The 12,417-nt window shown below is 37.5% G+C and overlaps 2 protein-coding genes and 1 pseudogene across 2 annotated transcripts; 2 read left to right on the top strand and 1 right to left on the bottom strand.

Moving 5' to 3' along the window:
• Positions 1-2,607: 2,607 nt before the first annotated feature.
• Positions 2,608-3,883, bottom strand: LOC107478464 (uncharacterized). The gene is made up of 3 exons (XM_016098608.1): positions 3,809-3,883; positions 3,321-3,563; positions 2,608-3,276 (listed from the first exon to the last, which is right to left on the bottom strand). The coding sequence occupies exons 1-3, from the start codon at positions 3,881-3,883 to the stop codon at positions 2,608-2,610; spliced, it is 987 nt and encodes a 328-aa protein (XP_015954094.1).
• Positions 3,884-4,322: 439 nt separating this feature from the next.
• Positions 4,323-6,966, top strand: LOC107478402 (exosome complex component RRP41 homolog). Its single transcript, XM_016098540.3, has 10 exons — positions 4,323-4,658; positions 4,740-4,800; positions 4,872-4,910; positions 5,026-5,093; positions 5,671-5,749; positions 5,839-5,875; positions 6,069-6,185; positions 6,315-6,400; positions 6,520-6,609; positions 6,709-6,966. The coding sequence occupies exons 1-10, from the start codon at positions 4,558-4,560 to the stop codon at positions 6,754-6,756; spliced, it is 726 nt and encodes a 241-aa protein (XP_015954026.1). The 5' UTR covers positions 4,323-4,557; the 3' UTR covers positions 6,757-6,966.
• A 951-nt stretch (positions 6,967-7,917) lies between these two features.
• Positions 7,918-10,723, top strand: LOC107478463 (GDSL esterase/lipase At4g01130-like; annotated as a pseudogene).
• The last annotated feature ends 1,694 nt before the right edge of the window (positions 10,724-12,417 follow it).

Genomic DNA, 12,417 nt, shown 5'->3' with positions numbered 1-12,417 from the left:
TTAGTATTATTATTCTGTTGGTATTGTTATTATTGTTAATTTTTTTATTATTAGTATTAGTGTTATTATTATTCATATTAATATTATTCTTATCCTTGTTAGTAACTATTGTTATTGTCGTTATTATTATTGCCATTGTTTCGTTATTTTTATCACTATTATTAGAGAAAATAGAAAAATAATGTGGGTGTATAATAATTTTTTTAAATTATATTTGCTATTATTAGTATTAGTCATATGTTGAGGATTTTCTTATCCATATTTTGTAGCCTACTAGAGTTATTAGCGGTGTTAAGAGACAACAGAATATGGCTTTACACGACCGGATTATATCGTATTTGGAGACCGCGGGCTTGTATCACTTGGCTAGGCTGAACAGTCAGTGGTTCTGGGTTGATGAGCCTCTACTTAGCGCATTCGTTGAGAGGTGACATCCTGAGACCCACACCTTTCACATACCGTTTGGGGAGTGCACATCACTTTACAAGATGTGGCTTATCAGTTGGGTTTGTCCATCGATGGAGAGGCCGTTAGTGGGTGCCTGACTGACTTTGAGAATATGATGGAGAATGGAAGACCCGCATGGGTGGTGTTTCGCGAGTTGTTTGGGGAGTTACCGCCGCAGAATAAAGTCAAGCAGATGACAGTGTGCTACACATGGTTCCATGAGAGGTTTCAGATTCTCCCAGCAGATTCTAGTGAAGAGACCGTGCGTATATACGCGCGTGCCTATATTCTGATGTTGTTGTCCTCTCAGCTGTTTGCGGACAAAAACGCAAACCGGGTTCACCTTCAGTGGTTGCCTTATTTGGCATCGATGGACGACTTGGGCCGATATAGCTGGGGCTTGGCTGCACTGACCTGGTTGTATAGATGTTTTTGTCGTGGGACAAACAAAAATGTTGTTAACTTGGCTGGGCCACTACAGCTTCTAAAGTCTTAGATTTTCTGAAGGTTTTCCAGTCCAGACCCAGTGGTTTTGAGATGTTCGGATTTTCGCTGGCCTCCAAGTATGGTTTATTCTTTTCGGTCCGTAACTTATTCAATTTCATGTGTTGTCGTTCCTTATGACATGCTTTTAATGAAACTTGTAGGTGGGCAGCATATTGATGCGTGAGCATCTTTCCTATCTTTTCCTAGTAAATTTGCATCTAATTTATTGAGTTTAATAAAGAATTAATTATCTTTTAGCCAATATAGATGCTACTTTGAGTCTTGTACAAATTTTGTTTATTTTAAGTAGCATTCGACTGGATTTGATGGAGTTTCTGCAGCACAAGAATCAAAGGAGATGGCAGCGAAGAGCGACGCGTACGCATGATTTAGAGCTTTCCACGGCAACGCTTGCGCGTGATTTAAAGAATTGCACAGCGACGCGTGCGCATGACTGACGCGTCCGCGTGACTTGCGAAAAAGATCATCGACGCGTACGCATGACTGACGCGTACGTGTGATATACGCCACGTGTAAAAAACGCAGAAAAACACTAGGGGCGATTTCTTGGCTGTTTTGACCCAATTTTCAGCCCAGAAAACACAGATTAGAAGTTACAGAATGGACAAAACATGTGGTCCCCACCCATCAACTAAAGACCTGCTGATTATTCTAATTTAAATTCAAATCTTATTTTTAGGAAAAGATATTATTTTTAATTTTAGATAATTAGATTTTAAATTAATTAGGATTATTTATAAAAAGGAGAAACTTTTCTTCTTTAGAGAGATTTCGAGGGGGATTCCATTAGGGAATTCTATACCAATTTACGTTCCGCATTTCATGAGCAACTAAACCTCCACTGTTAAGGTTATGAGCTCTGTCTATTGTTTGGATTGATACTTTTATTTTTCTATTTTAATTCATATTTTGATTTATATTTCAATAATTGTTTTCGTTCTTTATTTTATGAATTTGGGTGGAACAGATGTATGACCCATGTTCTAATTGAGTTCTTGTATAACTTGGAAAAGCTCTTTACTTGAACAACATCTTGAAAACATATTATCCTGAATTTCTAAATGTTTGTATTTAGCGGGATACGTGACATATAATCCCCTTATTTTTGGATAACTAGGATTCTTGTGGCATATAAACTGGAATTTGATCATCACCCTCTAATTGGAATTAATTGACCAAGGAATTGACAGTTGATGAATTTTAGAGGAGACTGGAAAGGTCTAAGGAATTAGGGTCTAGTCACAAATAGTTTGCCATGAATTAAATCTTGCATGATTAAAATAGTTAATAAGAAAAGTCAATCAGGAAAATAGATAACTCTGAAGCCTTAACTGTTTTCTCCATATTTTATTTCCAAACCATTTACTTTACTATTTTAGTTTCTGCACGATTGTTTAATGCTCTTTGAACATCCAAAACTCTTTTTTGTTTGCCTGACTAAGCTCATCAATCAACCATTGTTGCTTGATCCATCAATCATCGTGGGATCGACTCTCACTCAATTGAGATATTACTTGGTACGACCCGGTGCACTTGCCGGTTAGTTTGTGGGTTAGAAATTACCACACCATATCTACCGAGAAACGATGCAAGGGGTCAAAGAGTGGTGTCTGCACGCCTTTTTTTGGATAGACTGCGTGTTCGCGATGTGAGTCATTTAGTTATTGTTCTTACAAGTAGTCGTTCATGGTAATCAAGCTGACGGTGATCACTGGAAATAGATGTGGCCAAGCAAGTGTGCGGACCGTTGTACCTCCTAACCTTCCAAGTGCCCTTTCGTGCACGAAGCAATATGAGAATCAACCAACTACAACCCTTGCCGAACTCCTTGCATTTTCCATGATACTTTAGATAATCCGATTTCAAGACTCTGTACTCAACACCTCCACAGATGCTATAGTCCTTGACACTTAGAACTGCTTCATCTTTATTCTGAAATGATTGTCCAATCTGAAATTCTGTAGAAGAACTCCCAACTGTAGCACCTCCGTCCGCCTGTTGACCTAGAGCCTCCAAGTTTAGAGTGGAGAAGTGTGGAGGGTACTGCTGTATGCCAGAACTTGAAGGCCCGTGCTGTTTATGTGGATTGGCACCTGTGCTATCATCGTTGTCCCCAATGATATCTACAGGCTCTTGGTCAGAGTCATCATCCCGCATTGCATTCTCTACTCGATCAGGTTCTTCGAAGCCTTGAACATCATGAATCATGCCACCACCGGTATCCACCTCAAATGCCTGCTGCCAGACCCCAGGATTCTCCAACGGTACAGAACCAAGTGCCTCCGTTCGATCTAAATCAGCCGCAAAGGAAGGGGATATGACCTAGGGAACAGATGGTCCGGCCGCAGGCATCAAACTAGACGCACCGCCCGCGGCAGTCGAGCTATGAACCGGAGCTGATGCCCCAGAACTATTGACACCAACCTCCAACTTCGCATACGGCTCGTGTATTCTGACCTTCGGAAAACTCCGACACAATGAAATAGAACCCTGATATCTTCATCAGCCGCTAGCACAAATGTATCATACTTAACACCGGTCGAGACAACTGCGATGGAAATCTTGTAGAATAGCTTCTTCACCCACTTGCTCCCAAATACCCCAAATTTCTGCAAGATGTTGTTCTTTACATTTGACAAAGTGCTTGATGGACTGATGAATACACTCAATGGTTCTCTATCAATGACCTTCACACCATATTTTTTGCTTCTTTTAATTTTCCCAAAGCCTTGAATCTCACTCACATATATATAGAATTCTTCTCCTCATAAACCGTGGCAGCCAACACGGATTTATGCGATTAAAAAACCCTTCATAAACCGTGGCAGACTAGAGGGTTTTATGGTCATATTACTGCCTTCCTAAATCGTGGTGACCTACCACGGTTTTTATTCATTCTTAATCCTTCATAAACCATACCAGCTTGCATCGGTTTACATGTAAATAGAAAACCGTGGTTAGCTTCCACGAATTACATAATAATAAAAAAAGGCTATGCACGTAAGAAAGTTGCAAATGTTGCATTTAAGTAAAGCTTTTTCTTCTTTATTTTATTTAAGTACATTACTCTCAAATTATTTATCATATACATAAAGAACCAACTTAAATGATTGTACTAAAAAAAATAAAAATATTATTTATATACTAAAATTAGTTATTATATATTTATTTAATTTTAATGTATATTTTATATTTTAATATATATTTTAGACTGATAACTAATTTTAGTATATACGTAATATAATTAAAAAATTTTAAAAAACAAATAACACAACCCAGAGAGTGTATTTGGAATTTACGTCAGACAAAAAAATTGGTTTGTGTGTCTTGAACTTTCATTTTTTATGTTTGGCCATTTTTTTTAGAACTTTAAACCTAAAATACTTTCACCTCTGAACTAATTTCTGCCGTTCACCTTAGAAAAGACTCATTACCGTTGAGAAATTAAATTTTTTTTTTTCATTTCTACCAATCCTACCCTTTTCTAATTCCTGTGAGAGTGTTACTTCAGCAGCTCAGAATTGCTGCACCAGTTCAGCTTCCTGCGCCACCACCTCATGCTACCCACTTGGTTCTTCTCCTGATTAAGGAAATTGAAGGAAGATGGAGTATGTGAGCCCTGAAGGACTTCGCTTGGACGGTCGCCGCCCCATGGAGATGCGGCAAATTCGAGCCGAGATTGGTGCTGTTTCCAGAGCTGATGGGTAATTCTTTTCGTGCTTTTCAAACCTCTTAATTTCCAAATTAGGGTTTGGCTAATGCGTGGTTTTTGTTTTTGGAACCAGTTCTGCTATTTTTGAGATGGGTAACACCAAAGTGGTTGCTGCTGTATATGGCCCCAGAGAGGTAAATAACTTTTCAATTTGCATTTCAGCATTATCTGATATGATTGCTGTATTAACTTGTATGCCTTTCAGGTCCAAAATAGGAGCCAGCAAATGAGTGACCAGGCTTTGGTGAAAAACAATTTTTTTCTTATCAAGTTATTATGCATTTTGTGTCTAGGTAGTGTATTTTGCTGGATACCTAATTGCTGTCTCTCTATCTATCTGCTTCTCATCATCTCTGTAGATTCGATGTGAGTACAGCATGGCTAACTTTAGCACTGGAGATCGAAAGAGGAAACCAAAGGGTGACAGGTTTTCTCATATGCTCTTGCTTAAATTTAATTCCTAGTTCTTTTTTGTTTGGGCACTGTTTTTAGTTATTTATAATTGTTGAAATAGTAGCTCAAGACTGAATTGGATGATGCAAATAATGCTAATATTATGAAACAGAACACTGAACAATATGTCAGCAGTACATAACATTCTAATTTCAATCGGTAGCAGTAGAATATGTAATGTGTCAATTAGAACAGTGCAATGATGAATTTGGAGAACACTAGAATCTTTGTCCCACAGTTAAATTTAGCAACCAACCGAAGGAGTCACTGAGATATGTAAGTAGCCAACATGAGCAACTAATCACTGATGTGTCCAAGTGAAGGGTCTTTAAGATATCTCGGTCTGAGAAGAGTTGACAGTACAAAAGAGAATTTGGAAAGGAAGGAGAAACTTAGGGCATACCATTCCCCACCAATATACATCTTATGACACTTCAATTTTTTCTTGATTGTGTTAAACTGGTTCTTATGGCCAAATTGCCAGGTTCTTTAACACTAGGAGAATGATCTCTTGCTCTTCTTTTTCTGACGGGATTTTTCTCTTGCTACAGGAGATCAACTGAAATTTCTATGGTTATTCGACAGACTATGGAAGCATGCATAATGACACATTTAATGCCTCGTTCCCAGGTTCCATTTTACACAGCTTCTGGAATCTCTTTTTCATTAATGTAAATTGTATATTTATTGTTTGTATGATTCATATATGTCATTTGCAGATAGATATTTATGTCCAAGTTCTCCAAGCAGATGGTGGTAAGTTAAAACCTTATAATGGGATCTTGTTATCACCATTTTTCCTCATGATAAATATTTGTTTATCTTGTGCTCTTCTAATAATCTATCTTCTGTTAAATCTTTCTAGTATTAACAAATGATTCTTTAGTTTCTTTGAAGCTCTTCATTATTGACCATTAACTAACTCTTTTCCCCAACATTCCTTGTGTAGGAACTAGATCTGCATGTATCAATGCTGCAACTTTGGCCCTTTCTGATGCTGGGATCCCCATGTGTGATCTTGTAACTTCATGTAGTGCTGGATACCTTAATAGCACCCCTTTGCTTGGTATGCACCTATTTTACTTGACTTTTCAATTGGCTAAATGCAAGTTTGTGTTTTCTTTTAAATTGCTTATCTTTTGTTTTAGCTTTGCAGCTTTGTAACTATTGAAACTTGTTGTATGAATATGGACAGATTTGAACTACATAGAAGACAGTGCTGGAGGTCCTGATGTAACTGTTGGAATTCTGCCAAAGTTGGATAAAGTGACACTTCTTCAGGTTAATTTTCATTGCATCATTTTGTTTTTCGGATTTCTTATAATCAACAGTGTAAAGTTAGTTTTAGACCTTTTTTTTGTTACCCCAATATGCATTCTTTCTTTTATTGCTGGCTGTAGATGGATTCTAAACTACCGATTGACATTTTGGAAAATGTTATGCAACTGGCAACTGAAGGCTGCAAAGCAGTTGCAAATTACATCCGTGAAGTAAGTGTTGTACCTCAATTTTGTGATTACCTTCAAAGGAATCAAATCATGGCCTATTGATTTCTTAGCTTAGTTCCTGATCTCTGTCCTGCTTAGCAGATTCTATTGGAGAACACAAAGCAACTGGAGTATCGACGGGGTGTATAATTCAGTGGCTGAAGTGATGTGTCCTTTTTGCTATCTACCTGGAAATATTTTGGCATGTGGGTTGCCTGTGAAACAAGAAATGCAGAGCTTGATGTTATAAATTCATTTTGTCTTTGTACTTTCAGTGTTCCCTATATTTTAGCAAAGTCTGAATTAAATGTTTGACTTATTGACTGAAAGAAAATAGAGAGAATTAAAAGTTCCCCTGGATTCTGATTCTTAGGCTGTAAATCTTTCCAGATGAATTTGTCAACACAATTTTGATGATGCCGTTCATTTCTTCTTTGGCCAACATATTAAATTTTCCCGTCTTAATAAATAATAATGATTACGAAAGCTATTTGTAATTTATATTTGCCGTTTATATTTATTTTGAATTAAAGCTGGTCACTAGGGTTGAATAAAATCAATATTATCCTAGAGTGACCGTTATTTAAAAAAAAAAAGACAAGAATAATGTTACAGAGAAACCCAATTCCTCCATTTTAGAGAAGTTAATAAATAGAATATTTACCAGCGAAAATGATTGATTGCTGATTATAACTTTGAATAAAATAGATACACCACCATGTTCACAGAATCAGAATGTATGCATAGAACTAATTTGGGTTGGCTGAGTGGCTCACTTATTTGTTTAAGCAAGTATTGTGGATCCAAATTACACCTCATGCATGCAATAATCCATTGACCAGCGATAGACTCTTAAATAGAGCTCAGATATGTGGCGGATTAGTCTTTAACCAAAAAACTGAAAAAAGAAAACATGCATAGTTCCATTAATATCACTTAATTAACACTTTACACCACCATTGAATTCATTACATTCCAAGGTCAATAATGTCACTAACAATACTAAGTATTATTAACATCCTAAGCAACAATTACGTAATCTGCTGCTATGTTACTATTAATTAATAGCAACACATCCAAAACATATGAGGTGCATGTTGCGCCTACTATATATATGATTAGCAATTGATATTGGATTATTTAGGCATATAACAAGAGTGAGTAGTGGGGCCAGAAATTTTTTACCGGTTGTCTCAGCAAGAGAATAAATTGGTTGCCGTGTTTCCATGTATAGTACTGCTGTCTCTCCATTATATTTATAGTAGTTTACACATCCTTAACCTTAAGCTAATGAACAAGGTAGCTCCGAAAATGAGTTGCATCAATTTGGCATCAGTGATCCTTCTTGTTGTTATGCTTAGTGGGTTTAAATCACACAAAATGTGATTTTGAGGCTATCTTCAACTTCGGGGATTCAAACTCAGACACTGGTGGTTTCTATGCAGCTTTTCCCGCACAGTCTGCTCCTTTTGGAGTTACTTTCTTCCAAAAACCAGCTGGCCGGGCTTCCGATGTCAGACTCATGATTGATTTTCTTGGTAATCTTTCATATTCTTTCTTCCTTAGTTGGTTTTTTGTCATCAACCATTTATAAACCAAGGGCAGACATATCTGGTTATTCATTGATACTAAATTACTAATATTAATAATTATATTTTACATTTGATTTGGCAGGTCAAGCTCTTGGATTGCCATCTTTGAGTCCCTATCTGCAATCAATAGGATCAAACTTCAGACATGGGGCCAACTATGCAACATTGGCATCCACTGTGCTTATTCCTAACACTTGTTTGTTTGTCAGCGGGATCAGCCCTTTCTCTCTTGCTATCCAGCTCAACCAAATGAAGCAATTTAAAACCAGAGTCCTTGAATTTCATCAAGAAGGTGCAAAATGTACAAAGTTTCTAGTTCCGAAATTTTATTTATTATTTCAGCCGTTCCACAAAGACAAAGTGGCATATTAACAAATCCATGTATCTAGATATACACTAGCTCTGAATAGAACACTTTGTTCAAATAAACAGTTATTTAAGAATGGAAGCAGTATTATAGGAGCTTACTAGTTTTCTTTTCACAATGCCAAAACTGGCACCCCTTGTGATTTTTCTTGTGTTATCAATATAATAATTATAAAATAGAGTAATAGGAGTTTGTTTAGAATAGATGAGGTGTCCTATTAATAGAATATTTCAGTACAATTAATTTTACTTTTCTTAGCTTTAACCCTTTAAGTTCTTGCTTTTAGAATTAACCTTATTTTAGTTCACAACATCTTGCAGAAGCCAAGCTTCAGAAATAGGTGGAGTGAAGCAGAGCCTTCCTCAAGTTGTTTCAGAAATAGGTGCCACAATTAAGGTGAGACTCAACACCAACACAGATCTATTATTACTGAAATAACAAAAATAATCTCACTGAATTTCTAGGAGCTATACCATGATGTTGGAGGACGTACATTTATGGTGCTCAATCTTGCACCAGTGGGATGCTACCCTTCATTCTTGATGAATTTGGATGTATGGTTTCCTTTGAAAGAGACATTGAGACAGACTAGAGAGACTCTCTCTGATGTACACACTGTTCTGTTAGAGCCTTTCAGCATCCAACTTCTCATGGTTCAAGTATAAAAAAGATGAAAAAAAGCTACGTGCTTACGGACTACTGACTACTGACAACAATCTTGTATTGGGCGAGTCAGCAATCTCCTCAGCTACTAACTTATGCTTGCTTAATTTAATTAGGGTGAATGTTATTGTGCTAAAAGGTGGTGTCTATTTACTAAAAATGGTTAGAAGTTATTATTTAATTTAAAAGATATAAGAATAAATAATTTTTAAAAAATCAAAATTTACTACAAAAAGTAAGTTAGGCAAAGTTTAGGCAAAAACTCATAGGCACTATAGAATTGGCCTTTAATTAGTCTCGGTAAAAATTCCCAAAAGAAAAAAGGTTTAATTATTTTGTAAGTTTCTACAATTTTATCGAATTTTTAATTAGATTTTTATGCCTTTTTTTCTTTTTAATTGGGTCCTTATACGTTAATTTTTTTTAATTAAATCTCTAACATGACAAAAAACGTTTAAAATAATAGAATATTCTATTAAATAAAACAAATATTCTCCTTTTTGGATAAAAAACCTCGTTTAGGACACTTTTATATTTCAAAAATTTCAAAAAAAACTTTTTTATTTGACCTCGTACATTCACATATCTCTGATAGGACTGACAATGGATAAGGTAGGGTAGGGTTTGGACTGTATCTTAATCTTATTTGCGCGTTGAAAACTTTCTTAAAATTCTACCCTACCCTATCCGCAGGTTGAGAATCTCTCAACCCTAACCTTACCTGCACCCTAAAGTTTTAAACCCTAATCTACCCGATCCTACCTGCAGAAAAATAAAAAAATTTCAAACAAATATAAAATTTAACCATTCCAAATTTCATACATATTAATAATCCCTAGCCATAACCTCTTCACTGAGCGGAATCCCCGGCTTTCTAACTTAGTTAGCCTTTCGTTGTCAATCCTAATTACCCACGGAGGGGAAATAGAATGATTTGATGCTTTGTACCTTCTTTGTCTTCAGGAAGAGCGCGCAAGATCTCTTCTCTCGAGGGAGCAGCTAGGTTACGCGCGAGCGACCGAATAGGGCAGCCTTTCTGCAATCGATACGCTGGATTCCTTGATTGATCTTGTCTTATGAATAGATAGGAAGAGAATCTGATCAATCTAGGCAATCTTGTCCGAAAGAATCACAAAGTCCCGTAACCCGCCTAAGCGTGTGAGTCATAGACTTTGTACACCTTCGCTCGTTACTTCACTTACTGAACTTACCGAAACTCCAACACTAGTAAAGGAGCGGGGACATCTCAAAGTAGCCTAGGGGCAAAAAGATCCTCGGCCCCTCCTCATTCTCTACAGGGCGCCCTTACCTCAACCGGTTATTATATTATCCCGGAATAAGAACCTCCCCTAATCTCGGACGCATTTGTAATAGATATTCTTTATTGCCTGATCCGTTCTGATAGATCGAAAGAAATAGAGGGAATCCATCAATAAAATACCTCCAACCGGCTGTTAAGTGTCCCAAGAACTTCTTCGAGGCGCCGCAGTTCTAATTCGCGACTGTCGGCCGGGGATTCAGTCAAGCGCCGAATCCCCTCTAACCAAGGAGGAGTAGGAGCGTAAGCCACTCGACAGGAGAGGAGCGAAGACAGACAGAATCGAAAAAATTAGTTCATGCCACGACGATCTATATGGAAGGGCCTGGCTATATGAGTGAGTACTCCCACTCTTTATTGACTAGAAAGGCTATCGAATCAGAGAAAGAAGTAGTAGTTCTTACTAGACTTACACTATGACGGTTAAGAAAGTCGCGTTTCACGAGTCATACGTAATTAGCCAAGAACGGGCGTTATAAAAGAAAGCCAATTATCAGCCTTAGAATCAAAGAATTATGGTAATTTACCATATCCAGGATAGTTCTCGACAAAATAAGTCCCTCAGTCCTCAAGTCAATCAATAGATGTGCGGATCTATTATTCTATACGAGAGATTGCCATATCGTAGCATTCATTCTCCGATATGAGACCTGTTGAGGCTCTTGTACCATTCCCCGCTCCCAAGTCACACGGGACTCCAGCCACTTGTTGTGGTCATTTATCTAATTTGTTTGGACCACGACCACTTGGATTCTTTTCCAAACAGGGACCGCCGATTTACAATTATCATTAACCAGAAAAGGGATATTGTTGCTTTCGCCATGTAAAGCTTCGGCCGCACTCATAACTGCTTTAAACTTTTGTGATCTGTACGAATGATAAAAAAATTAGTTTAGTGTTTGAATTTGGCGAAAGTGACCAGAAATTGCTATCTTCTTTTACTAGCGAATCTGTTAAGATGTGATCAACCCCAACCAAAGGAGATTCACTAGACTCGGCCAGGGATGAAGGTCCCGCCTTCGATGCTTAAAAAGTCTAATCCCGCACGGTCCCTTCTAGTTGCGCCTCCTCCTCTCGCTGTCCCTCTCGTGCCTCGTCCTTTGTATTCTGCTTGTCCCTTGTATTTCACCATACCTCTGTCCCCTGCTCTCACCGCGTTTCGCCTACGTTCCTCCGTACTTCCATGCCTCCCTCGTCGCGCTGCACCTCCGTGCCTCCGTCCTTCCCTCACCGTGCCGCGCCTCCATCCCTCGCGCCTAGTTTCGTTGCCTCGCGCCTGCTCCCGTGGCTTTCGTTTCAGACAGAGCCCATGACTAAGTTGGATGCAGAGACTTGGGAGATCATGGGGTTGGCTTCGTTTATTGCATTGCGACTGCAATGGCTTGTTCTAATCGACTTGTTGTTTCAGTTGAAGGAATTCTGGATTCGGATTTAGTGCCAGTGAATTTGAGGTATATACTGCTAAACCCATGCTTATGTGGATTGTTGCCCTTATTTTTAGTTATATTTTCATTATCATGTAATGGAATGGTTGTTATTATGGTGCGGTCTATGGTAGCCATAAATGTACTGTGGCTACAATGACTATACCGTTTTTACTAATTAATAAACTACACGTGGATAGGAAAAAGTTGTTTGACTTTGGTTTTCATGTTATTAATGATGGTAAAATTGTTAACTAGACTCGGTAATGTGCTGGCGCGATTAGATCTGAGTTCATAAAAATTTTTGTTAAAAAAAATAACAATATAAATAAATAATTAATGAGAAAAAATTGAAGTAGAGTTTTATGATGGTCTTATATGTAATAATTATAATTTATTGTGTAATAATTATAATTTATAATATAATAATTATAATTTATATATGTA

Source organism: Arachis duranensis, chromosome 3 (genome assembly GCF_000817695.3).
Source record: "Arachis duranensis cultivar V14167 chromosome 3, aradu.V14167.gnm2.J7QH, whole genome shotgun sequence".
Classification (NCBI taxonomy): domain Eukaryota; kingdom Viridiplantae; phylum Streptophyta; class Magnoliopsida; order Fabales; family Fabaceae; genus Arachis; species Arachis duranensis.
This window is presented reverse-complemented; position numbering and strand designations above follow the sequence as displayed.

What these genes read in the sequence shown, in the direction of transcription:
- LOC107478464 (XM_016098608.1), bottom strand. Translation starts at nt 3,883, where the DNA reads ATGCAAGCTGGTATGGTTTATGAAGGATTAAGAATGAATAAAAACCGT. An exon ending in CACCACGATTTAGGAAGGCA is followed by an intron (nt 3,564 to 3,808) that starts GTAATATGACCA and finishes AACATCTTGCAG; the next exon opens with AAATTTGGGGTATTTGGGAG. An exon ending in TAGCTCGACTGCCGCGGGCG is followed by an intron (nt 3,277 to 3,320) that starts GTGCGTCTAGTT and finishes TCTGTTCCCTAG; the next exon opens with GTCATATCCCCTTCCTTTGC.
- LOC107478402 (XM_016098540.3), top strand. Translation starts at nt 4,558, where the DNA reads ATGGAGTATGTGAGCCCTGAAGGACTTCGCTTGGACGGTCGCCGCCCC. An exon ending in AGGAAACCAAAGGGTGACAG is followed by an intron (nt 5,094 to 5,670) that starts GTTTTCTCATAT and finishes CTCTTGCTACAG; the next exon opens with GAGATCAACTGAAATTTCTA. An exon ending in ATAAAGTGACACTTCTTCAG is followed by an intron (nt 6,401 to 6,519) that starts GTTAATTTTCAT and finishes TGCTGGCTGTAG; the next exon opens with ATGGATTCTAAACTACCGAT.